This window comes from Berghia stephanieae, chromosome 2, assembly GCF_034508935.2.
Source record: "Berghia stephanieae isolate SIO BIC M18660-M18661 chromosome 2, UCSD_Bste_1.3, whole genome shotgun sequence".
In the NCBI taxonomy this organism is placed as follows: Eukaryota; Metazoa; Mollusca; class Gastropoda; order Nudibranchia; family Aeolidiidae; genus Berghia; species Berghia stephanieae.
The window spans coordinates 92377133-92404242 of record NC_088361.1 but is presented as its reverse complement, the minus strand read 5'-3'; the positions used below and the strand labels follow the sequence as shown (position 1 = coordinate 92404242).

General features: G+C 37.5%; 1 protein-coding gene across 1 annotated transcript; it reads right to left on the bottom strand.

The window, feature by feature from the left end:
• Nucleotides 1-15: 15 nt before the first annotated feature.
• Nucleotides 16-15720, bottom strand: LOC144965859 (uncharacterized). Its single transcript, XM_078901653.1, has 5 exons — nt 15406-15720; nt 6396-9087; nt 3906-4013; nt 1873-1955; nt 16-846 (listed from the first exon to the last, which is right to left on the bottom strand). Exons 2-5 carry the CDS (start codon nt 9063-9065, stop codon nt 786-788), a joined length of 2922 nt encoding a protein of 973 aa, XP_078757779.1. The 5' UTR covers nt 9066-9087; nt 15406-15720; the 3' UTR covers nt 16-785.
• Between the last annotated feature and the right edge of the window lie 11390 nt (nt 15721-27110).

The window sequence follows — 27110 nt, the reverse complement described above, 5'->3', positions numbered from 1 at the left end:
TCTGACACATTTAGTCTTTTTTTTCGTTTGTTTTGTTTTTGTTTTGTTTTGTTTAGTTTAGCACAATTTCAATATTTTTAAAAACAAGCAATAAAATTCTTGTTTGCAGTAACTTAATTTCATACAAATAATTTCATACTGGTTGGTAATCCTGCACTTACATATATCGCCGACATAATGATGGGCAAGAACGACGATACATCTATTCGTTCAACCATCAGCTAATTATTCTGCTTTGGCTGCCAAGGTCCATTACGAAGAAAAGGGGGGGGGGGGGGGGGGTGGAGGGAGGGCTGCCACAATTTTTCAGTTTCTTATTGGAAAGCATGAAGAATGGGAAACAACTCATTATGAACTCTTTTCCAATGTAAAATATTGCATTATTATGTCCCTTAGTATATTCTCCCCATTCTTTTCTGGTCACTGAAGAGGTTGCGACGGATTACACAATAAAACCTACATCGTTATAAAGTATTGCATTGTTGTTTCCATTGTCAGTCTCTGGTCCAGAATGAAAGTTGTTTGTCAGAGCAAAACACAATGATTCTTTGAAATAAAAAAATGCACTGTAGAGAGAAAAAATCCGTGTTGTTTCATGACCAGAATCACACAAAAATTAAATATGAAAGATATCTGGATTACAGTTTAACGGTAACCCCCGGGAATGTCTTCGTGATAACTCTCAAAATCCGACATTGTGTGCACAATAATTGTAGATCCAGGTGAAAAAAAATCAGGATAGTTGCAGTAGGTATTTTATGAGAACAATGATTTCAGTTTCACAATCATCTTCTTGTTCCACGGATTAGTCGTTTCAGATCTGTCTCAGTTGGAGCCCGGCTGGTGCTGTGAATGTGAAAAGAGATGATGATGATGATGATGATACTGATGGTGAGGATGATTATGATGATGGTGATGGTGAATGATGATGATGGTTGTTATGATGATGATAATGACAGTGATGGTGATGATGATGATGATGATGATGATGATGATGATGATGATGATGATGATGATGATGATGATTCTAAAAAATCAATCCCTAAAGCTCGCCACTCGACTCGACTGTGAATAAGTTCCAGGCTATAGGCAGTGACGGATATTGTAAGTGCATTAGTACAAAAAGGATTCCTAACAGCCTAACAGTGACTGGCATTGTGTGAAATGGTTCCGTATGGCCTGCTGGGAAAATAAATAAAACATTGTGAAGCGCCTTGTGCATGGTGTAATCCATGGATTTGCGCTATATAAATGTTCACCTTTATTTATTTTATTTCACTAGTAGTGGTAATGGCAGTCAGTGCTGCCAACTCACAATGCAAGTAATACAGAGAAAGCAAAAGTATGAATTCATTTACAACAATAAGATATTAAATTAAGATGTGCAAGTCGTTATACTGGTCCAATAGAATGAAAATGCAACTTGTAATTCGGCCATACTACAAGTATAACATCACTAAATTATCATAGCTTTAGTCCATTTAATTTAAGACTGAAACACTTTGAAAAAATAAATCTCAAGGCAAGGGGAGAAAAAAAAGTTGACATCTCTGGAGTGATAGTGTTGGTGTTGTTGGTGGTATTTTATTCGTCATGTTATTTTTTGATGTGGTCGTAGTGGATTGGGGTTGATATGTACATATTTGCAGGTCTGATAACCCAAATTAAATCATTATGGGCTCATTATTGTAATGAGAATACTTTCAAACCAACGCAAAAATTGTCCATAACAACAATGTTAAATCAAGCCCATAATTGTGTTCGGCAATGAGACCTGAAAATAAGTGTTCTAATACAATTTGCGGCTGGTGCAAAATAAATCATGTTTATGTCTATCTAATTATGTTCATGTTCATATTGTTAAAATCTCACCTTGTTTTAGTCAAAACCAATAGACGATTGTCAGCAGTAGAAGCCTTAACTCTGACCTCACATAAGTGGCAAAGTTCGAAGAGCTGCAGAGAAAGGGATAACAATTATTTTACTGAAATTCTAATAAAGTTTTTCTGTACTGATGACTCAATTATTTAAGTTTAAATTGCACATTTCAACGGGTGAATCAATCTCCAAATGGAACAAAAAAATCACGCACGTGATCTTAGAACATCATGCACGTGATTAAAGAACCAATTCCATTAACAAGAACATCATTAAACCATTTAATCAAATTTAAAATAAAACAACCGGTTTACGAATTATTTTGGGGGGGAGGGGGGGGGGGGCTCTTGATAGCTCAGTTGGTAGAGAACTCTCTTGCCAAGATTCCGGGCGTAAACGAAATTACTTTTATTACCCCTCGTCAACCCAACAGTTATTGATTGGGTTGCTGGATCTGTTAGATATGCCGAAAAGCACTTTGCGATAAACTTGTGTTCTATCCACAGGGTAGCAAGTGATTGCTGTTACCAGGTTCACACTATAGAAACTGGGATTAGTTAGGGCATGGAATAATGATAATGGCCCTGAAATTATCTTTTTTTTATTTACGAGGTTCTGACAAGTTGAAGGACATATTTAAGTAACAGATTTCTAGCTAAATCGAAATTGTTTTTTATTTGAGGGTAAGGGGGGGGGGGGGGGGTTGTTTTGTTCTGTTTTGTTTTGCTTTTTCTCATATTACGACAGAGCTGACCAGGCAAAAATATGTTTTTAGAATATGTGGGTGATTGATTTGAAATATTGTCCCCTGATAGCCTTTTTTTTTAAATTCAGAATTCTAAAAGGGAAAAAATAATTTCAATTGTAACCCTTACCCCAAGCAAAAAACAAAATAAACTTAACTGAACAAGGCGCTATTATATTATAATGTTTCGCTCTACACACAAAATTATGGTATCGGCTAGTACGCATTTTTCACATGAGTGCATGTATGTAAAGAGTTTTCCTAAGAACTCAACTTTGCACTCCCTTCAGTAGTAATCCAACCTGGGTGGGAACTGTAGATGTCGAAGGTGGATGACATGCATTATTTATAAAACTAATGGTGTCTAATAGAGCATTGAATGCCATTCGCTTCACAGGCAAAGGGACAGCTGTGTCGAGATTTTTTTTCTGACACTCCGGCCACCCAATAGTAATTGGTAGTTGGGCCTCTCAGATCAAGCGGAAAATACTTTGCTATAGACTAGCGTCCGATCAAAAAATATAAAAATTTTTTAAAAGGGCAGTAAGCTATTGCTATTGTCCCTTTTACGATGTATAAACCGGGATCAACTCGGGCTCGTGAGCCAGTCAAAAAGTAAGGGTAATTATAGAGTGTAAATATGTCCTTTGACAAAACGCGTCAAAAAATATATAAATAAATAAAATAAAATAAATTAATTTAAAAATTCTTATTTTTTATTTGTGCGACTATGTGGTCTTGTGGTATGACTCTCCCTTCGGACTGGAAGATCCAGAGTTCGAGTCCCGCTCTGAGCGGCGCATAGTTGAGTCCTTGAAAAGGCTCTTTACTCATATAGAATACAGGGTTGCCAATTCAGGAGGCAAAAATTAACTGAACTTTTAGGCGAACACATCGACCGACCCCTTTATGAGCACTGAACTCCAGTAAATAATACATTTCATTATGTACTGACTTTTTTTTCCATTCAGAAGGAAAGTATACTGAGTTTTTAAAATATTTTTTTTTTACTGAATTCCGTAAATATACTGAAAATTGATCGCATTGAGAATAAGTACCAGGTCGCACATACGTCAAATATCGTCCTATAATGTGACATTTTGCTGCTGGCTAGGGATCTCTTTAAAGCGCTTTACTTTGAGCACGTTCATGGGTAAAAGCGTATATAAATGCTTATATTTAATTGTGTCCCATGAGGAAGCCATGGACGAAACGTTGTTTTTTTTATATTTCTATATGAGCAATTTTTACCCGCTTATAATTTCTTTACATGTTTACCTACCACGTTTCTGGTGGGTTGCACCATGAAATAATTCTGGATACTCTTCATTGACTTATCCATAATGAACGTTGTGAGCCATTCAGCTGTCCGTCTACCCACTTGATCAATCTGGAAGAAAAGATTTCAATCAATTCTGCATTTATTACTTCATTGATATTGACGCTATGTGTCTAAGTGAAATAGTCACCAGATCTGCTCGTCAGATATTGTATTAACACACAAAATTATGTATAACCTTACGTTTGGTCTGATTGATAGAGTTTAATAAGAACTAATCACCCAACCGGAGGTTTAACAATAATAACAGAGAGCTGACATCATCTCCATTTATCTATAACAAAGATCCCTGTGGTAAATCTCACATGCAGAACTGCCTTCCGTCAAAAAGCTAATATCCTAATCGTTTACAGATAAAATAATATATATCAGGTATGCTTCAGTTAAAAAAACAAAAACAACAAAAACAAAAAACAATTTTTAACTTATCTACAAAACAAATGTGGAGGTTTATATTTATAAACAGAGACGCCAACTTTAAATTTGGCTCACAGGAGTTTCAGACACCACTCGTAGGAATTTCAACGCCGAAAGAGGAATTTCCGCACACAAGAAAAAGGAATTGTGTTTACATATTATATAGTTCTAAATAGATAACTGATTAGAATTATAAACACAATGCCAAATACAATCCCAAAGTTTCCTTATTTCAAATGAAGTAAAGCGCCAAAACCTAATGGTATAGATTTTAGTACTGGTGGTAATGTGGTGTTGGTGGTTGTAGTAATAGTAGTAGTGATGATGAAGATGTGATAGTGGTTGTTGTTGTAGGAGTAGTGGTAGTGATGATGATATGGTGGTGGTGGTGGTTGAAGTAGTAGTTGTAGTGATGATGATGTGGTGGTGGTATAGTGGTTGTAGTAGTTGTGGTCGTGATGATAATGATGTGGTGGTGGTTGTAGTAGTGGTGGTAGTATTGTTGATGTGGTAGTGATGGTGGTTGTAGTACAACTGGTAGTGACGATGTTGTGGTAGTGGTGGTTGTAGTAGTAGTAGTGGTAATGATGATGTGGTGGTGGTGGTGGTTGTAGTAGTAGTGGTAGTGATGATGTTGTGGTGGTGGTGGTTGCAGTAGTAGTGGTAGTGATGACGATTTGGTTGTGGTGGTTGTAGTAGTAATAGTAGTGATGATGATGTGGTGGTGGTTGTAGTATTAGTGCTCACGATGATGATGTGGTGCTGATGGTTGTAGTATTAGTGGTAGTGATGATGATGATGATATAGTGGTGGTTGTTGTAGTAGTAGTAGTGGTAGTAGTTGTAATGATGATGTGGTTGTAGTAGTAGTGGTAGTGATGATGATGTGGTGGTGATGGTGGAAGTAGTAGTGGTGGTAGTGATGATGTGGTGGTGGTGGTTGTTGTAGTAGTAGTGATAGTGATGATGTGGTGGTGGTGGTAGTGGTTGTAGTAGTGGTAGTGATGATGTGATGCTGATGGTTGTAGTAGTAGTGGTATTGATGATGATGTGGTAGTGGTGGTTGCAGTAGTAGTGGTAGTGATGACGATTTGGTTGTGGTGGTTGTAGTAGTAATGTAGTGATGATGATGTGGTGGTGGTTGTAGTAGTAGTGGTAGTGATGATGATGTGGTGGTGGTTGTAATAGTGATGGTAGTTGTGGTAGTGGTAGTGATGATGATGTAGTGGTGGTGGTGGTTGTAGTAGTAGTTGTGGTACTGATGATGTGGTGGTGGTGGTGGTGGTTGTAGTAGTAGTGGTAGTGATGATGATGTGGTGGTGGTTGCAGTAGTAGTGGTAGTGATGATGGTTGTAATACTAGTGGCAATGATGATGATGTTGTGGTTGGAAGGGGGGAGGGGGGGGATCCTTGGAACAAATTGACCTCACTGGAATTTGACGGAAGTTCCCCGGAGCCCGGAATTTTTTGCACCAGACCTGAGTTTTTTTCCGGCGAAACCGGAGTTTTGGCATCACTGCATTATAAATTATGAATACAATACGGTATGCCAAAGAGTGCAATATTGTTATGGGAACATTGAAAACGTGTGCAACATAAGTCAATACATTTCATTCTCATGGCGCATTTCCATAGATTCACAATACGAAATGAGTCTTGCAATGTTCCGATTATCCACCCAGCATGCTATAAAGTAAGATTCAATTTCTATATTATAGAGTATAATACGCCTGTTAGGCGTCCATCTTCTAAAATTAACAGTCGAATATTCGATTTTGTCTCAAGCCAGGGTCTACACTATTGTTGATGTGGCAATATGTCTAACCTGAGCCATACTATACTACATAAGTTAGAATTGTTGCCCCCCCCCCCTTTTTTTTTCTCTCTCTCTGACATTACACAATTTATAATAAGCAATGCCTCAATAATGCCTTTTATGACATCTTGTTACAGATTAAAATAGTTTTTTAGTTGGTCTTTATCCCAAAAACTATATTGCTTGTGACATAAGACTTACCAAATCTATTTGTGAATTGCAAGGACTGAGTGCCATCCAGTGCTTGACGTGTTTCACTTGCTGTGTATCAAATGTGACTGCAGAGGAGTTAGACGAAACTGTTCTTGGTAAAGAAGGACTTGATGTTCGGGGTCGTGACGAAATTTGTTGTGGCGCTGATGGACTAGCTGCCTTTGAAGGTGACTTTTTATCCGGTGACATGATCAATGGACTCGATTTCTCCAGACGACGTAAGGCAGTGCCTGGTTCTAATTGACTCGATACGATGCTACGTGATGTTTCTACTTGTTTGACCATATGACGATTATCTCCCATTTCATATTTTGAATTGGAATTGCTTGGGGATGAGGGCAGAAGTTGGGGCGATTGCCGGGTTGTGGTTGATACGGATTTGCTCATCGATTTTGTGGGGCTGTGGTAGGAATCAATTTGAGATAGCCATGAAATTCCAACGGAGTCAAAGAATTTTGGTCCCTGTAGATATTGCGCTGTGGTATCACAGTTTGAATGGTTTAAAGATGATGTTGAGACTCCTGTAGACTTTTTAAATTGGGTATTTGAACCTTCTGAATATTGAACTGGTGCTGAGATCGGTTTTGGAGTGCTAGTTGTTTCTGTGGTGGAGAGGATTTGTTTACACCAGGCAGGCAAAGGCGACGAGTATGAAGACCTGTCCAGGGTAAGGAAAGAAATTGTAGCACTTGAACTATTTGGTGTTTGAGTGCACCTTGGAAATAATTTGGGTGAACACGATTTTTTCTTCCGAGACTGTTGAGGGTTAATAATACGCCCTAAACACGTGCCGGTAACAGTGTGGTCAAGTTGTGAGAGTTGACTAGCATTTTGTTGATTGTTACAAAGAAATTGTTTTTTAATTGACTTCAGCAATGATCTCTTTTTCCTCTTTACGGGTGTTGATCTTTTATTTTCCTGCCTAAATGCCATGTTTAGTACTGAGTCGGAGTCTGGCGATAATGGTTTGGCAGATACAGATTTCTTCATCAGCTTGGTACGCAAATTTTCTTCCTTTGATTTTGCTGGAGGCGTCAATTCATCACCAATAGGTTGTTTTCTCATTTCACGTGTTGTGGAAGACATCACATTTTCTGGTGCTTTATTAGAATTAACACAATCACTGTTGTTTGTGCTGTGATTGGACGAGCAAAGCGAAACATCTGGAGTATCTGGGTAAGATAGAGCCGTTAACTGTTGATTGCTAGGACGAACTTGAGAAGCTTCCTTTACAATAGTGCTCTCTTCAATCGTATAATTGGATCCAAGTACAATTCTATTTTTCGGTGTAGAACTGAGATTTTTTTCGGGACTCTTTGAATGACGACGAGAATTTTGAGGCGAGTCACCAGTGAAAGATGATGTTGAAATTGGCTGAGTTTTGGTTAAAGTAAGAGTTAGGTTTGATGCCAGCGAAGTGACCGCTTGTTTGACTGACAGAGTACTGGTCGAAGCGTCGCTTCCCATACTTGTAACTCTTGTAAAGGATGAACTATCTGAAAAAGACACGCCATTGAAGGATTCTTCGCGGGGATCACTATCTACTTTAGTTTGTTGCGGATTACAGGTGTCCGGCTCCTTTTTATCCTGTTTTGCATCAGATGAAATTGGATTTACTATGCCGGAATTTCGTTTTTGACTAAGTCCGCTTGGTGGTTTTCGGGCAAGCACTGGCGTGAACACAACATCATAAGTTTCGTTAAGATCTCTGCGACAGGTGGGTTTTTCAGATTCAATGTTTACTTGGCAAGGATGATCTTGTAAGTCCTCAGCGACTTGACTGATTTCGTCAGGAATATCTTTGAGATACTGAAATGCATTATCAATTAAAACAGTGGTCGAGGTTTTGTCGCCGGTGTCGTCAGCTGACTGCGTGTAAAATTGTCTGATTGTATCAAGGCCTGAAAGTTTTTGGTTGCAGCTCTCATGATTATTTGTCATATTATGCTGGTTCTTGTTAAGATTTCTAATATCTCGTAAAGATGTTATATTGTTAGAAATCTCTGGTATATATTCCTCTTTAGAGATATGAGCGGTATCTGGGTTTGGGTAGAAAATTGTTTCGTCAAGCGACGTGCAAGTGGAAGAGGTTTTTAAATTACTCTTCGTCTTTAAAAAATATGACTCATCAGTTTGGGTTGAAACATATGATGTACTGCTTCCGCCATCTTCTGGAATGACGATAATCAATGGCTTTTCCTGATCATTTTCAGATTGTTTTCTCAGCTCCACGGAAGGCAGTCTAAGATCAAGAGCACCGCCCGAACTCAGATCGACGGGATCATTGACTGAATCTTCCAAATTATTGTTACTCGTATCCCGAAATCCAGTTGGTGGGGTGAAAACGGGTGTCTTTATCTCAGATCTACAGGGGAATAATGAAGGCGGGGTATGAGGGGAATATACTGCTGGCACGAAGATGAAAGGGGTATTCCACGGGAAGTCTGCGGTTGGAGTCGCGGGAAGAACTTGCTCAGTAGGCCTTTGGGCAGATGATGGATTCGGTGAGTTGCTCGGGCAAACAGTTGCCATGATGTTTGATGGACTGGGTGTGGAATTGAGAAGCAAATGTCGTGAGATTTGTTGTATATTATCTTTAAGAGTTTGTGACTGAAGGCTTTCCTCGTCCTCCGAGAATGTAAAGTTCGTTATGTCCATAAGTTGAAACAAGTGTAATGTGCTGCAAATATTTAAAAAGAAAATAGAGCTTTATTGTGGATGGTATTTTTCCTTTTTTGTGTTCTGAAACAATATACTCTCTGGATTCTAGGACGCCGAATTCCAGCATGATCTACAATAGGGCATGCTGGAACAGGGTGACCGAAATTTATTTATATTATAAGTCGTTATCGTCCACGAGCATCGGATTTTGACACGCTCGGATTCTAGCAAGCTGTTTGGATTCTCCCGGGAACGTGCTAGAATCCAGCGAGTACTGTATGCATTTGTATATACACATTTAAAAAAAAAATGCGGGTGCAGGGATGAGGGAGGTATAGAAAGAGCTGTCATACAAAGAAAAAGATGGATTAATCAAGACGATCCCTACCCAACTTGTCAAAAAAACCTGAGGCTGCAAAGAAGTCTTTGTTGGGGAAAGGGGTTAGTCATTTTAGGGTTAAATCAAAATCAATCGATAGGTCTATTATCTGGCCAAAATTTAACAAATAAAAAAATAGATACACGAAAGGGATTACCTACTTGCACATTGCACAAGGTAGTGTTTGATTGGTATAGTATAATTTATAATTACCAAGTCATCCATTTTTTCCCTTTGAGCTATAATCTCGTGTAACTGTATTTCAAGAGTATAATTCAATGAATTTATCAGATGCAAATATTATTATAGTATTGCCTAAATTATGTGGTCTTTATTACCGTAATTTTTTCCACGTCTTTTCCCTATTGAATTGCCGGGAAATTTTACTATTCACTTTGGTCTCTAAGACGATCCCAACTAGCAAGTAAAAATTGTCAAAAATATCTCAAACCAGTAACTTCTGGGGTATCTAAATCAATCAAAATTTGAAGTAGAATTCTGATGAAAATGAAAAATATGTTCTGTCATCAGCGTTCTCAATGCATATTTTTGTTTCCCCTCAAAGTGCACATATTGGCAGGTCTGGTATCCGAACACTATGAAAACTGCCAACCTTTCACATTCGAAAAGTGGAATCAGAACGTCAGAAAATAGGAATTTGAGACAAGAAATAGGAATTTGTCACCAATGGATTATTCCCATTGTCTACTGATAGTCCTATGTAAGAAGTCACTGATTATTCCCCATCAACTATCAACCTTGCCAAACACATAAAGTAACACAGTATTCAGGCACAGCTAACAAAACGACTTATTGGGAGTGCAATTGTTCCCCTCCCCCCCCCCTCCCATTTTTTTCATCTCACCATTGAAAATCGGAATTTTAGAGACAATGGCGGAATAGCGGAAAGGAAGAGTGAAAATAGGAATGATTCCACCAAAAGCGGAAGGGTTGGCAGGTATGCACTATGGGCTTGAGTTAACATTGTTCTAATGGACAATATTTTGCGTTGGATTGAGAATACATATACTCTTTACAACAATGAGCCCATATCAATCTGGTCTATCAGACCTGCAAATACATGCACGTCGTTCCCCCCCCCCCCCCAAGCAACATGCAATAATTTGTATGTTAAATTCTTCAATGATGATGATGATACCAACTCCAATATATTATATCACTTGGAAATGGATGCACTCTCGAACTGAGAGAGTTAATCCCAAATAGTGTATTGTTACTGAATAAACCCCACAGTCGAGATAGAGAGACGCCACCTTCTCTCCCGCCCTCGCCCCCTAATATCCCCAGTGGTTGACCAGACAAGATTATGACTTGTATGTCTGTGGTCAGTTCTATTGTTCTGTAACCCTTTGATCACTTACCAAACTTTACCCCCCCCCCCACCCACTCCCCCTTCCACTCCATTTTAATCGCCTTTTGGCCACTCTGTCTGGTCCGCGAGACAATCTTGTAAGCAAATCCCCAATCCAGTTTCTCAGTTTATTGTTTTCATAGACAGATAGACGTGTGTCGCGTCTTCATGGCAACCTGTACTTATTGTTCATCGTGAGAACCCAGTTTTTTTTAAAATCCCCCCTTCCTCCCTCACTGTTTTCTACTTACAACATGGAAATTATTATTTACTAACTCTTAGTGATAAATTCTGCAGAAGAAATAAGCAGTCTAGTCGAAAAAATTAATAAATAACTATTGAAACATTTGTTGGCTATGATTATGCTGTGAAACTCGCTGAGTACATAATAAATTAAAATGGTTCATTTAATGTTTATTCTTTTATGCATTTACTTGTGAAAGAAAATAAAAACCGCCACTGAAATGCAAGAAGACAGCGCAACAAGAAATAAACGATTTGTGACAAAGATTATTTTTTTTATGCCAGACTAGCTTTATCCTGTGATCTCCCTTTCTCTTCGACCCCCACCCCATAACTACCGCAAACACTCAACATACGGGACACGTCGACCTTTCTGGTCATTTATATATTTTATTAAAAACCTATCACCTGCCTCCTCTTTTTCTCTCTGTTAAACAAGGCAACTAAATTAGTTATCCCTCGTTAATAGAAAAAAAATGACATGAAAAGCTGCTTTCCCACTATGGACTGTCAGACAACATTTCATTGTTGAGTCCTTAGAGAAAGTCCAGGGTTGAGTCACATTGAACGACGCATAGTTGAGTCATTGGAAAACGCTCTTTACTCACTTTCTCTCACCGTGCACAATGTACAATGTGTACCGGGCAGAAAAAATGTCCCGTCTTACGTGTTGTTGATTAGTGATTAGTGTAACCTTGCAAAGCGATCTGAGCACGTCTATATATTTTTTTCATTTACTCAAATGCTTTTACTGTACTCATGTGTAAAACGAGTAACTCGCAGGTACCAGCGTTGTGTCTATTGATAAATTATAATAGAGCCTGATAGTTGTAATATCTCATCCTATTCCTATACGTGATGCTTACATAGAACCCTTGCAAGGCACTCTAAGTAGATACTGCGCAATTTAAAAGCTTACGTTTTGATACCATTCCCCCACAGTCACTCTCTGATTCTTTCATAAAACTCCAGGTTTAAGGCAAAAACACATTTATTTACAAAGTCGAGGCATCGATATCTCGGTACAGCACTTGCTTCATAGCCAAAGGGACCAAGATCGATCCAGAGTAAAGTAAGGATATGTTTTTCTTCTGACCCCCTCTCCACTAAGCTCCGAATTACAGCTGGTCTATATAAGATGATGATCTGTCGGAAAGCATTTTGCGCTAGACTAGCTTCCTATCCAAAGGGTAGCAAGCAATTGCTATTGTCCATTTTACGCCATGGAAACCAGACTCCGGTTCCCTGGGCCTAATGATCCTGAAGGACTACTACATATTAAAAGGTGCTAGAATATAATCGAAGAGCTAACTTAATAGACTTTCAGACAAATTGGCGTATTGTGCGGCTATGTGGTCTAGTGGTATGACACTCGCTTTCGGATCTGAAGGCCCTGGGTTTGAGCTTTGCTCGGCGCATAGGTGAGTCCTTGGAGAAGGTTCTTCACTCACATTCTCTCACCGTACTCAGGTATCAAATGAGTACCTGGCTGTTAACAGCGTTGTCTCTGTCCGAAAAAAATTGAAACATCGCCTAACAGACGTTGTCCCGTCCTAAACATTAAATGTTGCTGCTGACCAGGGACCCCTTGTAAAGCGCTTTGAGCACATTTAGTGGATATTGCGCTATATAAAAGGTCAATTTTTTAAATGTATCTCGATGCCACAAGTAAACAATTGGGAAACAGGCACGAAGTGCAATATAAAGCTCTATAGTCTATAGTATTTTCTTCTGATCTGTCTGGCATGTTTTACACACAGCATTTCGATTGTTTCGGAAGAATCCATCAATTTGTATTTTATTCACTCTTGGTACACTCCCCCCCCCCTAACTATCTATCGTTCTATTTCTCGAACAATGTACACGAGTACATGCATATGTCGGTGATGTTGCCTCAAGTTATTATCTGTTCGTGACTCTCCGGGTCAATACTATATAATTTGAATATAATAATATGCCTCTCAACATTCGTTTGTTTTGTTATTTTCTTATAATGTAAAGGTCCGGAGCTGTGTTTGAAATTAGCCATGCATAATTTTTAGTACCGAACCATTCCACTTAGCACCGAGCCATGCAATAAGCAAATCAGTATGACTACAGTTTAAGAAAATAAGCACAGGGTTGCCAATTCAGATTGGAAGTTATCCGCAATGACATTATCCTATCCATCCATCTTTTTGGACTTATCCTAAGTCATAAACCTGAAATTCTCACCAATAAAGCAATGATAAACTATTACTCTGACCAAAACAAACGAGTTACGATCGATAATGATTTGAAACAACCCAAATGACATCACCGGCAGAACTATCAAAACATGAAAAACGCACCTGACAATAATTAGGGAGTCTTCACTTCAAAAATAAGAGGAAGGCCGATATCTATCTACCCGACTAAACATTAACTTTTTAAAAGTATCCACTATTGGAAGAGATAAATCTTACTGCAGTTCCCTGTCAATATATGTAATCACATAGCCTACAGCGTATTTACAGTTTAACCAAGTTTCGTGCGTTCCACAATGGTCCTTCCGTCCACCAAAAAGAAAAAATGTTAATGTAAAAGCAGAGCAAGTCGCATTGGAGGTGCTCTTTTGTTTTGAACGAATTACAAGGTTTACACGTAGCCATAGACAATACCTACACAACTCGCATAAAAACAACAATGGGTAATGAGAAACTTACCCTATGGCTGGACTACATATTCAGCCCAATTTTGTTTTCATTGACAGTAAAACATCAAAGCGTATCCCCCGCCTTGGTTAAACAGCAACCGCGTATCTGTCAAGCCATGCGAGCGGTGACCGGTGGCAGGATGGGTGAAAATCATTTCACAACCTCGACCCTAGCGTTGTTTGACTGGAAAAGCTCTATTACTCCAAACGTTCGGAAAAATAAACTTGCACTCTATTTCTCCGAACACCCCGGAAATAAAATGTAACTATTTCTCGGAACGCTCGATGAAATAAACGTGTGTGTGTGTGTAGGGGGGGGGGGGGGGGGGGGGGGGCTACGGAGCCACCTGACTGTTCATATCACATTTAATAAGGTCTTTCTAAAACATTATTTTATCTTCAATGCAACTTCTAATTTCTGGTTTTATATTTCGATTGTTTAAATTATTATTATTTTTATATAAATTTATTTACAAAAACATCTTACAGATGTCACAATATAACTCGTATAACTTTCGCCATGTCCAACTTGAAACACAATATCGCTAATGAAATTGGATGGAACGCGCATGCGTGACGGAGGTGTATAAAAACGATCCGTTAAGATACACCGTCAACGGAGGTGCATAAAAACACTAAGTAATTTTTCCGACAGAGACAACGCTATTGACAGCCAGGTACTCATTTTTCACCTGAGTACGGTGAGAGAATGTGAATAAGTAATGAGTCTTTTCCAAGAAAACTTGAGCTTTATATAGCACAATATCCACTAGACGTGCTCAAAGCGCTTTACAAGGGGTCCCTGGCCAACAGCAACACATAACATGTAGGACGAGACATGACGCCTGTCAGGCGATATTACACATTTTTGGGACAGAGACAACGCTGTTAACGGCCAGGTATTCATTTTACACCTGAGTACGGTGAGAGAATGTGAGTAAAGAGCCTTCTCCAAGGACTCAACTATGAGCTTAGCGAAGCTGGAACCCAGGACCTCCCGATCCGAAAGCGAGTGTCATACTACAAGACCACATAGACATACATCTAAATAAATCAAGAATCTATGGATACATTCCAATGGGCTTGCAGGTCTGATAACCCAATTCCTTATACTTGATAAACTACGTATTATACGACATGCTGTCATAGCTCAGGCGCTTGTTGTTTGGGCAAAGATAGCTCAGTGGTCTCCAAAACGTATCTGCCTCCAATAGAAACATGTAACATGGGTAACTTTTATTTCCTCTAAGAGTCGACCGCGAGATGTATAAATAGGGATTGGAGCAGGTATAATAATATAGGCCTAGTAGTATTTTCTTTGCCCTTAACCATTTGTATTTAATTCTTAGCGAAACATATTCCGTAATATTTGTATTAAAAAACAATTATGCCCTTCCGCGTAGCATTGTACCCTTAGCATTCCTTGAAGGAATAAAGACAGATTATTTACCAAACAAACGTCTGATGTCAACAGGAAACGCCCACTTTGTCCAAAGTGAGCAAATTTAGGGCTATTAATCTTGCACAAGGAAATAAAAACGAAAGTACCTGAAGCGTGGCTCGACCCCAGGATTTCGGATCACAATGCGATGCATGTCTTAACCTATTCGCCCACTGTGGAAGAAGATAGTGTATTATGAAAGTGAAAGAAAAAAATAAATGTACTTACATTCTTGACAAGTTGAGATTCCTGGTAATTTCTATTCTATTACTTGTAGATGAATGAGCTTGGGTTAGGGTTGAATTCTGGGTCTTTCACTTTCAATGAGAATGCATCACAATCATTATGAAAAGAACATCAGACGTAGTAATTTGTGAAGTATACTAATACTAATACTTAATACTATACCATACTGCGATTTAAACTATCTCGGGTAATTTTGGTTGTGAGAGTTAATTCATGGCAAATAAAGTAAAGATAAAAATGCTATGAACAATGAGAGTTTGATGGGACTCCCAACCTTGCTAACACTAACATGAAGACAATTTTTGATTTTAATGTCGATGTCCTTGATATACCATTCGGTTTGGACATGATAACTTGCTTGATTAACCAAATTTAATAGGCTCCTCCCCTAATTTTATGGACAGTCAATCACAGGTGGTAATTATAAATTCTGGTAAGACGGGTGTAATGTGTGCCTGGGGGAAGGTGGGGTTTGATGCGCAAGCAACAATGCGTATGGTCAACTCTCGCTGACTGGTATGTTGACCACACCAGGAAAGGCTAACGCATTGTGATATGACCAATGATTGAAATTCCCTCCCCCAAAACTTGTCGTTTTTTAATTAATGAGCAGTGATATTTCGAACTTAGCTCCTCCCAATTCTGTAAAATTACCTGCTCTGCTCATTGGTCAGAAAATTATGACCACTTCTCGCCCATTCCTCCTATCTCCAATACTTGCCCTATGTTATGTTATGTTATGTTACGTCGGTTGTATTAAACATGGAAAGTTTGAAAAAATGACGTAGATATTGATTATGTCTTCTTCATCGTCATTATCTAGACCTTTATAGAAGTCAAACAATAACGAGCATGATCAGTGTTTAGATGGGTGTCAATGAGCAAAAATTCAGTGGGGCTTTAGAACCTAACCTTTAAAAAAAACCTTATTTAAAAAAATAAAACAAAAAAAAAAAAAAACATTTAAAAACTCGTTGCTTTTTTGGAAAGAAACATGCGTATTTATCCGTTTGCCTCATGTGTGAACGCTGTAAATCGACTAATCGGCTCAGTCAAAATACCAATTGTAGCTGGTCAAAAACTATTAACGAAGTCCCAGGTTTGAGAGTTTTTGCCAAGATAATGGTCATTTAAATCGATCGATATTTGAAGGACGAGTTTTCTGGTCAAATTTTAAAAATTAGATACGTGTTTTTCCAGAGTACGGCAATTAACTGGTTAATAAATCACTTTACATATTATAAGAACATTTCTCCAAACTTGTTAGTTGAATGAATCAGGTCTGGCGGAAAAAGCAATAGAAAGAGAGCCGTGTCAAACGCACTCTATCTGTACGCAATTACAGATATATACAAGATTAGTTAGAAGTAATAAACAAGATAAGTATTTTTTTTAATCGTCTAAAATTAGTGATTGAAATTGGTTCCATAAAACAGATGGAATTTGTTAGGTCATAGTGCATGGCGTAAATCCTGGAAATTCGCTGTACAGAGTCATGCTTAGAACTATACAACGAACCCATTGGAATTGAAGTTATTCCCGGTTAGACAGTAATTAGCTTTGGATAGGACACTTGTTTGAAGAAAAAATACTTGAGCTTTTATATAGCACAATGTCCATTAAATGTGCTCAAATCGCTTTACGAGGGGTCCCTAGCCAACAACAATATTTAGCATGTAAGACATGACACATTTAAGGCGATATTACAGTTTCTTTCAAACAGAGACAATGATGTTAACGGCCAGGTACTAATTTCACACCTGAGAACGGTGAGAGTATGTTAGTGAAGAGCCTTTTCCAAGGATTCAACTATGCGCCGCTCAGAACGGGACTCGATGCCAGGACCTTGCAATCCGAAGGCGAGTGTCAGAACACCAGACCACAATAGATCTAACCGCATAATTAAATATTTTCGACAAATCTAACAGACCAGGTAACGCAATCTCTGCTGACTGGACAAATGTGTCAAAATAAAATTTTTAAAAAAGCAAAAACAAAAAGAACAAAACAAAAAAAAAATAAAAAAATCAACAACAAACAAACAAACCAAATTCAAACTTGACTAAAACGGCCTACACTTACAGAGTTGAGTTAGCTAGTTATCATTCATAGAGCTATCAGAATCCCTTATTTGCTGTTCATATCTTCTTACGGGTTCTTTACTTAAAAGTAATTTAATATTTTTACCCTAAATAATAATATTGTATTTAATTACCTGAAAACAATGTTAATGATATTTTTAAAAATACAAGATCAAACAAAATAATAATAATAATAATAATAATAATAATAATAATAATAATAATAATAATAATAATAATAATAATAATAATAATAATAATAATAATAATAATAATAATAATAATAATAATAATAATAATAATCCTCAGAGGAAATTTTCTTTTGGTAAGGTCAATCACGGGAAAAGCCCTAGACAACCCATCATGTGCCAGCCGCAATGTAACGCCGCAAAGTCTACACGGGAGATTTTTTTTTTTTTTGGTTTTTTTTTTTTGTTTTTTTTTTTTACTAAAAAGAACATACAGCAAGCAAACAAACAACAAGAAAAATAATTTTAAAATGCAACAAAACAAACCAGCAAACAAAACAAGACGCCAACAGTGGTGTTGAAATCTGGGTCCCTACGGCGTGTGATAGTTCTTATGACCCACACAATTCATTTATTTTAATAAACTTGTGTTTCTTTTAAATCTTTTAGAATCAAAATGGAACAAGCAAATCATCAAGCACTCGAACTTCTATAATTACGCAAATAAAAAAATACATAGGCACGCAATTGTGTCGTCTTGTTTTTGAAATTTCTATGTCTTTCGCGACACTCTTGTGACATAAGCGGCCCTCAAGCGTTCTTTGGTTCACCGTATGAAATTGAATTTGAAATTAGTTATTACCATAAAGTTCAAATATTCTAATGATGTTTTTGTTATAATACAACATCATCAGACACCCACGAATGCTATTTTTATACTTCGTTGCACCCAGTCCTCCATCACCTTTTCAACCACTTTTGATCTTCTCTTTAAGATTTTCCTTTTGTATTATTACTTATTTTCATGCAGTTGAAGAAAAAAGAAAAATGAAAAACAAACCAAAAAAAACAACAACAAAAAACAAACAAACAAAACAAATAACAACAAAAAAGCAAACACACACACACACACACACACACACACGCATGCACGCACAAACACACACACAAACACATACACTACATTTTCAATCTGTTTTCTATTTTTAAAAGTGTGTAGAAGCATGTTTTGTGACGATTAAATCAAGTAACACGTAGAAGATTGTATGAAAATTAATAAACAAAAATGAGTATAACAGTTTAAAAAAAGAAAAAGAATTCATTGCATTGTATATTCTTTTTTTTTAATTGATAATTTATTATTATTATTATTATTATTATTATTATTATTATTATTATTATTATTATTATTATTATTATTATTATTATTATTATTATTATTATTATTATTATTATTATTATTATTATTATTATTATTATTATTATTATTATTATTATTATTATTATTATTATTTATTATTATTATTATTATTATTATTATTATTATTATTATTATTATTATTATTATTATTATTATTATTACCAAATACAGGACATTTTCCAGAAGATTGTGTGACATTTATTAACGATTCATATTATACATGAACTTGAAAAAAAAAAAGTTTCGCAAATAGCAGCAAATGTAAATAAATAAATAACTGAATAAATAAATAAATAAATAAATAGATAAATAAATAAATAAACAAAATATTTTCGGACCAGTAAGTAGATATTGTCCATGTTGTTTGAAAACCAAACGTCCCACTATGCGAGTCATAATATTTTTTATTCTCCCCCCCCCCCTCCCCTTTCTTTCCTTTCTTCTTGCTTTCTTTCTTACTTTCTTCACCTCCTCCTCCTACTCCTAATCCTCTTCCCTCTTCTTCTTCTTCTTCTTCTTCATCTTCTTCTTCTTCTTCTTCTTCTTCTTCTTCTTCTTCTTCTTCTTCTTCTTCTTCTTCTTCTTCTTCTTCTTCTTCTTCTTCTTCTTCTCCTTCTTCTTCTTCTTCTTCTTCTTCTTCTTCTTCTTCTTCCCCTCTTCTTCCTTCTCCACCACCACCACCACCGCCACCACCACCACCTTCTCCTCATCCTCTTCTTCCTTCTCCTCCTCCTCCTCCTCTTCTTCCTTCTCCTCCTCCTCTTCTTCTTCTTCTTCTTCTCCTCATCCTCTTCTTCTTCTTCTTCTTCTTCTTCTTCTTCTTCTTCTTCTTCTTCTTCTTCTTCTTCTTCTTCTTCTTCTTCTTCTTCCCCTCTTCTTCCTTCTCCACCACCACCACCACCGCCACCACCACCACCTTCTCCTCATCCTCTTCTTCTTCTTCTTCTTCTCCTCATCCTCTTCTTCTTCTTCTTCTTCTTCTTCTTCTTCTTCTTCTTCTTCTTCCCCTCTTCTTCCTTCTCCACCACCACCACCACCGCCCACCACCACCTTCTCCTCATCCTCTTCTTCCTTCTCCTCCTCCTCCTCCTCTTCATCCTTCTCCTCCTCCTCTTCTTCCTTCTCCTCCTCCTCCTCCTGAAAATCTATGTTTTTGTTGTTCTTATTGTTGTCGTCTATTATAATTTGTTATCTATTTTATCCATCTTAAGTCTCGTTTTACCACCCGCCTACTATTCTAAGGAATATTAATACTAAAATATCATTATTTTCTTTTTCCTCACATCCGTTTCTGTCCGGATGAATCTGACACGAACCATCTATACTAAGACGAATGAGCTTATCCAAGTGATTGGATGAGAAACCTCTTGACTATTCCAGGGACGTGTAGAGGATTTTGTTCCAATTTCCTACGCTTTGACAGCATCTCTATATTTGTAGACAAAACGGTAGCAATACCATACAATCATATATCCGATAAGCTGAAAAATGAAAACCTTCATTCACAGAAATAATATTATTATTTTATTATATTGGAGGTTTTAGCTATGGTGCGGCTATGTGGTCCTTGGGTATGACCCTCGCTTTCGGATCGGAAGGTACTGGGTTCGAGCCTCGCTCGGCGCATAGTTTAGTCCTTGGAAAAGGCACTTTACTCACATTCTCTCACCGTACTCATGTGTAAAATGAAATGAGTACCTGGCCGTTAACAGCGTTGTTTATGTCTGAAAAAGATTGTATTATCGCCTGACATGCGTACTGTCTCGTTCTACATGATACGTGTTGCTGTCGGTCAGGGATCCCTTGTAAAGCTCTTTGAGCACGTTTAGTGGATATTGCGCTATATAAAAGCTCAAGTAAAGCTCAGATGAAATAAGGGTCCCGGTGGTCCAGTGATAGAACACTGGTCTGACAAGCAAAAGATATGAGTGAATAGAAATGCCAGAGACAATAGTGAATAAAATTTTTCGCGGCGTTGGTAGGTTTTTTTTGAACTGCACCTTATTGGTACGACAACTCCGCCTGGCGTGAGAGCGTGCTCTACGTGTGAGCTAATCACGGACACAAAATATTCGTTTCAAACTAAAGTCATTACTAGATCCTTCACCCACTTCATGAGACCGCGATCGTTCGTAACCACCATCGCGAATAATTTTACCAGCAGTTAAGCTAATACCCATATTTCACACAAACATATACTTTAGAACGATGAGACATTTGAGTATGTCTCCGTGTATGGGTGATTTAATTCAGAAAGTGAGTGAGCAGCACTTATGTTGGTAACAACAAGATGCACTTTCATTCACTTCATATCTGTTGTTACCAACATAAGTGCTGCTCACTCACTTCTGAATTAAAAATTCACCCATACACCGACATACTAATGTCTCAATCGTTTCTATTTTATGTTTGTGTTGAGAATTTTGGCTATTAAGCTTAACTGCTGGTCAAATTATGCGATGTGGGTAGACATCGGTTAAGAAGTGGTGAGAGAGGGTCTAGTAATGACTTTGAGTTAACGATATTTGTGTTCGTGGATAGCTCACACGGTAGAGCAACGCTTCACCTGCCAGCGGAGTTGTCGTACCAATAAGTCGCGGGTTTCAAACCCACACCGCCGCGAAATTTTATTCTCTATGTCTTCTGGCACTTTTCTATTCACTCATATCATGTGTTACCAACATAAGTCTGCTCCACTCACTTTTCAGAATTAAACTCTGACAAGCAAGAGATATGTTGGTGCATTCGAGATTTTTTCCATTTTAGTCGGAAGGTGAAAATGTTATATTTGCATTTATTTTTTTTTTTTTTTGGCATTTTCTGAAAGAATATGCTCCCCAGAGCATTTTAATCTTTGTTTGAAGTAAATCGGATGATTTTTAATGAAGTTATGGTCAGATGTATGGGAAAGGTATCCATCAATTTCTCAAATGTCAAACTTTTTCAATATATTTAGAAGTGAAATTAATAGACATTTCCTGAGGAGGTACAAAAAGGGTTGATTTAATCATTTATGACAAGAACTCATTTTTGATAAAAATTGACCTTCTAATTAAACTTGGCAATATCTCAATTCAAATATTTTCACCATCCGACTGATTATGTTGTTCGCTGTAACTTTTCATCAAGCAGTGAATAGGACGCTGGAGTTGTTAGATCTGAAAGGAGAGAACTTTGCGATAGACTCTCCTCTTATCCAAATGGTAGCAAGCAATTGCTGTCTGTTTAATACTACAGAAACCAGATAAACTCCAACTTTATGGGTCTTATCACTCTAAAGGACTACTTATACTTGTCACGTAGTGATCAATATTATTCCAATTATTCAGATTCCTTGGGTAATACTTAGAAATGTTTGGATTGTTTTTCTTTTTTACATATTACTATTTTTTAAAAGGTTATCAGAGACAACATGTCGAAATTTGTTTAATTTCACGGTAATTGCAAAATCTACAAGAATACCCATTTCTTTCTCGATCTTAATGTCTTTTTATTGAACAATAACCTTAACTCTATTCCTCAAGTACATTGGTACATAATGTGTAATGTAATGCCCCAGTGGGCCACACCACACCACCACCACCACATCACAATCACATCATCACATCATCATCATCATCATCATCATCATCATCATCATCATCATCGTCATCACCAGCATCATCAAGGGTTGGAAGATGACGTGAGAAGTCGGGGATGGGGGGTGAGAGAAACTTCTTATTAAGTAATCGGGGGGGGGGGGGGGGGGGGGGGGGTGGAGCAAAATATCCTCATATTCTTAATATTATTGCATTTTGGTCTGATACGCCGGTTTTAAAAGGATGTAATAATTTATGCTAATTTCTCTCTTTCACGAATGTGTGATCGGAATTGTCAACAAAGGAAATCATGAATATTTTATAGACTATGTGACGTCATCACACGGCGGACCAGACACAGACACAGTCTATGACAGCCTTCAACAAAGAAAGAAGTCGATCCAGTTTGATCATGAAATGTGACGCCGGCTGTGAACTCGGGAGTGCGAAAGGTCACACGTGGAAACACCGGATCTCACGAAATTTCTCTTCTGAAAAGTCGTTTTGTTGCATTTTCAGATTATAATATTAGGTACCAGTGTCTACTACAAAAGTGCGAAAACCTAGGATTTTTAAAAACTCCAATTTTAGAATTACATAAGCTTTTTAAAGTATTTAAGCATCGATGGAAATATACGTTTGTTGATTTTCTTAAATTAAAAAAATAAAAAATCTTTATTTATTTTTATTTTGTTCGGGCAAATATAAGTAAGAACTATAAAACGTTATTCAACTAAGCTGAGGGCAGTATGAATTCCACTGGTATCGTTATATGGAATACGGCAGAAAAGTCATGATGCCACTTTCTACTCTTTCGGTTCCAAACTCCTTGTAAGTGTGAATGTAACCAATCCTTCGGAGAACTGATGATGAATATGTTACATACTGAATCATAAGATGGCACAATTATTTTATAGCAATATGTATAATATTACATGACGTAAAAGTAAAAGCACGAGAATGGATGATATTTATTGACGACCAGGATATATTTAGACTAGAAAATAAGATGCCATCACTCAGAAACAATGTCCTCCGAAAGAGTAATTTTACACTTTCAACGAGATTGGAACCAGTTTGACATCACACTTTGTTCCCTACAGAATAACGAAATTGTCGTCACTTAACTCTTTGTTATTGCTTTTAGCCAGCCATTGTTATGAGTAGGGATCTAATTCTCACTAAATTATTAATCAGACCATTATAAACGTTTAAGGTTTCACAAAGTATTGTGTGTTTTGGTAGGTCATTTTATCCGTATGGCGGATGTTATGAATTTTAAAAATAAATAACAATGCGAAATTGATTCTAACCTTCAATTTAATATACAAAAACAGATAAAATTGACGTTTCGGATTTCCCCTTTATCAACAAAACAGGATGAATGAAACACTAAAAAAAATAATTAAATGCATAGATCTGGCATAATTTAGTCAAGTCAATCGCAATGACAAAGAACTACGTGATTTATTCATATCGATGAGGCAGGGCTGAAAACCATACTCCTTTAATCACTATTTCTTCTTCTTTTTAACCTAGCCATTTCATTTAGAAATGTATTTCATATACATGTACTGTATTATGCCGGTGTGATTGTTGAATGGGAGCGATCTATATTCATGTTTTCGTCCAACCTAGTCATCGATCACATGATTTGTCGCTGTACAACGATTGGACATATTCTCAACACGTTCTTTGTTTATGAAAGTTGTAAACATACCCATGAGTCATGCTGAGCAAAAAGGGCCAATTGTAGTGTTGGATATTTCTCAAACTGTGAACACTTTTTATTACGTGGGTCATTTTGAGCACGCTTTGCAATGTGACCAATGACCTCGAGCCATCGTCTACTTAATAAAAGAGGTCGCTGCCTCGAGCACAGATGGAAATGTAATATAGATCATAAACAGATTGCGGATGTTTGTTGTTATGCATTTTGTCAGCCAAAGATGTAGATAATGATATTCCACCACTTTCTATTAGACAGATTATAAAACAATTATAAATTGATGCTATGCGTTTAGATAAAATAATCTCTAAATATATAGATCGGACTATAAATGTTAAGAGTTTACACAGTTTTGTGTGTCGATATTAACCCTCTCCTTACCACCTATAGGAAAATCGTCACATTCATTAAGACACAACCAACATTTTTCTTATTCACATTTCTGTTGTATATCATAAAATTTAAAGACAATGAACAGTGTGTTGTCGAGCATATTTTGCTAAAGAAATTATTTATCGCAATAACTTTACTGTTAGTGTGTTTGAGTGATAAAAAATCTATTTTTTCTGTTAGTTGGGTGTGGAGTTTTGGGGAAAATCCTGAAAATGGCTGGTAAGGAGAGAGTTAATCTGGCCGCAGATGTTGGGAGTATTATACCTAAACGCAAAGCATCAATGCTTTTCAATATAAAACTATCGTTACTATCAATCAATCGTATGTAACCATCGATGTCTCATATTTATAGATGTCGCGGAACGTAACCCACTGCCGCAGTCTCTATGTCGGGTGAACAAGGTGTCTAAAAATAGATTTAACTCTCTCCTGACCGATTATGTTTTGGATTTTTATCGAAATCTCTTACTTAAAAGGAAAATAAAAACGAAAAAAAAATTTGAGCTTTTATATTGTACATATCTACTCACGTGCTCGAAGTGCTTTACAAGGGGTCTCTCTCAACATCAACGCCTAACATGTAGCACGATACATGACGCCTGTTAGGCGATATTACAATTATTTTTCTGACACAGACAGCGCTGTTACCGACCAAACACTCGTTAATTTACACCTGATCGCTGTGAGAGAATGTGAGTAAAGAGACTTTTCCAAGGACTCATCTATGCGTCGCTTCGAGCGGGACTCGAACCCAAGACCTTCCGATCCGAAGTCGAGTGTCTTACCACAAGACCTCTTTGCCTCACTTACTCAACACAAAAATTGATATTAAAAAGAAAACCAATAGCTCAGGAGAACTCGTTGCATACGCAAAGGGGCCGAGATCGATCCTGGAGGAAGTTGACAAAAGTGTGATCTCCAAAAACTGGTTCCAATGTCGTTGGAAGTGTAAAATTACCCTTCCAGAGGACATTGTGTAATTGATCTTCTAATTCTAAGTGATGGTATTTTATTTTCTCGTCTAAATATATCCTGGTCGTCAATCAAGATCATCTATCCTCGTGCTTTTACATCACGTAATCTTAAAAATCTGCATAGACATCCTGCTACTATAATAATGATGCCACCTTATGATTCAGTTGTAACCTAGGACTTCATAATATATAAGAAGTCACTGGTTGTAACCTATTCATCATTAGTTCTCCAAAGGACTGGTTGCCGTACTCCATATTACGATACCAGTGGAATTCGTGTTGCCCTCAGCTTAGCTGAATAACGTTTATAGTTCTTTCTTAAAACTACCAAAACAAAAAACAAAAATAAATAAAGATATTTTTTTTAATTAAAAAAAACCCAACAAACTTTAATTTCCATCGATGCTTAAATATTTTAAAAACTTTTTCTAAAATTGGAGTTTTAAACATTCCTGGTTATCCGCGCTTTTTGTAGTAGGCACTGGTACTGAAAATGCAACAAAATGACTTTTAAGAACAGAAATTTCGTGAGATCCGGTGTTTCCACGTGTGAAGCTTTAGAACTCCCAAGTTTACGGCCGGCGTCACATTTCATGATCAAACGGGATCGACTTTTTTCTTTGACCGCTGTCATAGACTGTGTCTGCGTCTGGTCGCCGTGTGATGACGTCACATACCCATGGCCATGCACATACCCCATAAAATATTCATGGTTTCCTTTGTTGACAATTCCGATCACACATTCGTGACAGAGAGAAATTAGCATAAATTATTACATACTTTGAAAATCGGCGTATCCAGACCAAAATGCAATGATAATAAAAATATGAGGATATTTTGCTCCCCCCCCCCCCCCAATTACAATAAGAAGTTTTTCTCCCCCCTCCCCCCCCCCCTCCCTTGTCTACCTAGCAGCGATTGTAACGTTGATCCTGTTAGATCTGACGGAAAGTAATTTGCGATAGACTAGCATCCTTTCCAAAGGGTAAAATTAGCATCGAGCTTGGTTGTTGTCCGTTTCACGCTATATTTAGAAACCGGGCGATAGACTGCTCCATGAGCCCAATGGCTCTGTTGAAGGACTAATTCATTGACTTCCTAATATACGAGTAATCTACTTCTTCAATCCAGTAATATGTCGGGATTAAATAGGATTCCGAAAATTTAATTAAGAATGAAAACAGTTACCCGGGGGGGGGGGGGGGGGGGGGTAGTCCTTCAGAGCCATTAGGCCCATGGTGTCGGAGTTTATCCCGGATTCTAAAACGTGAAACGGACAATAGCTATTGCTTGCTACCATTTGGAAAAGACACTAGTCTATCGCAAAGATCTAGCAGATCCAGCTACCCAATCACTGCTGGGTGAACAGGGGTGGGGGGGGGGGGGCGAGGGGGGGAGGGGTTAGTCCTTCAGAGCTATTAGGCCCATGGTGTCGGAGTTTATCCCGGATTCTAAAACGTGAAACGGACAATAGCTATTGCTTGCTACCATTTGGAACAGACACTAGTCTATCGCAAAGATCTAGCAGATCCAGCTACCACTG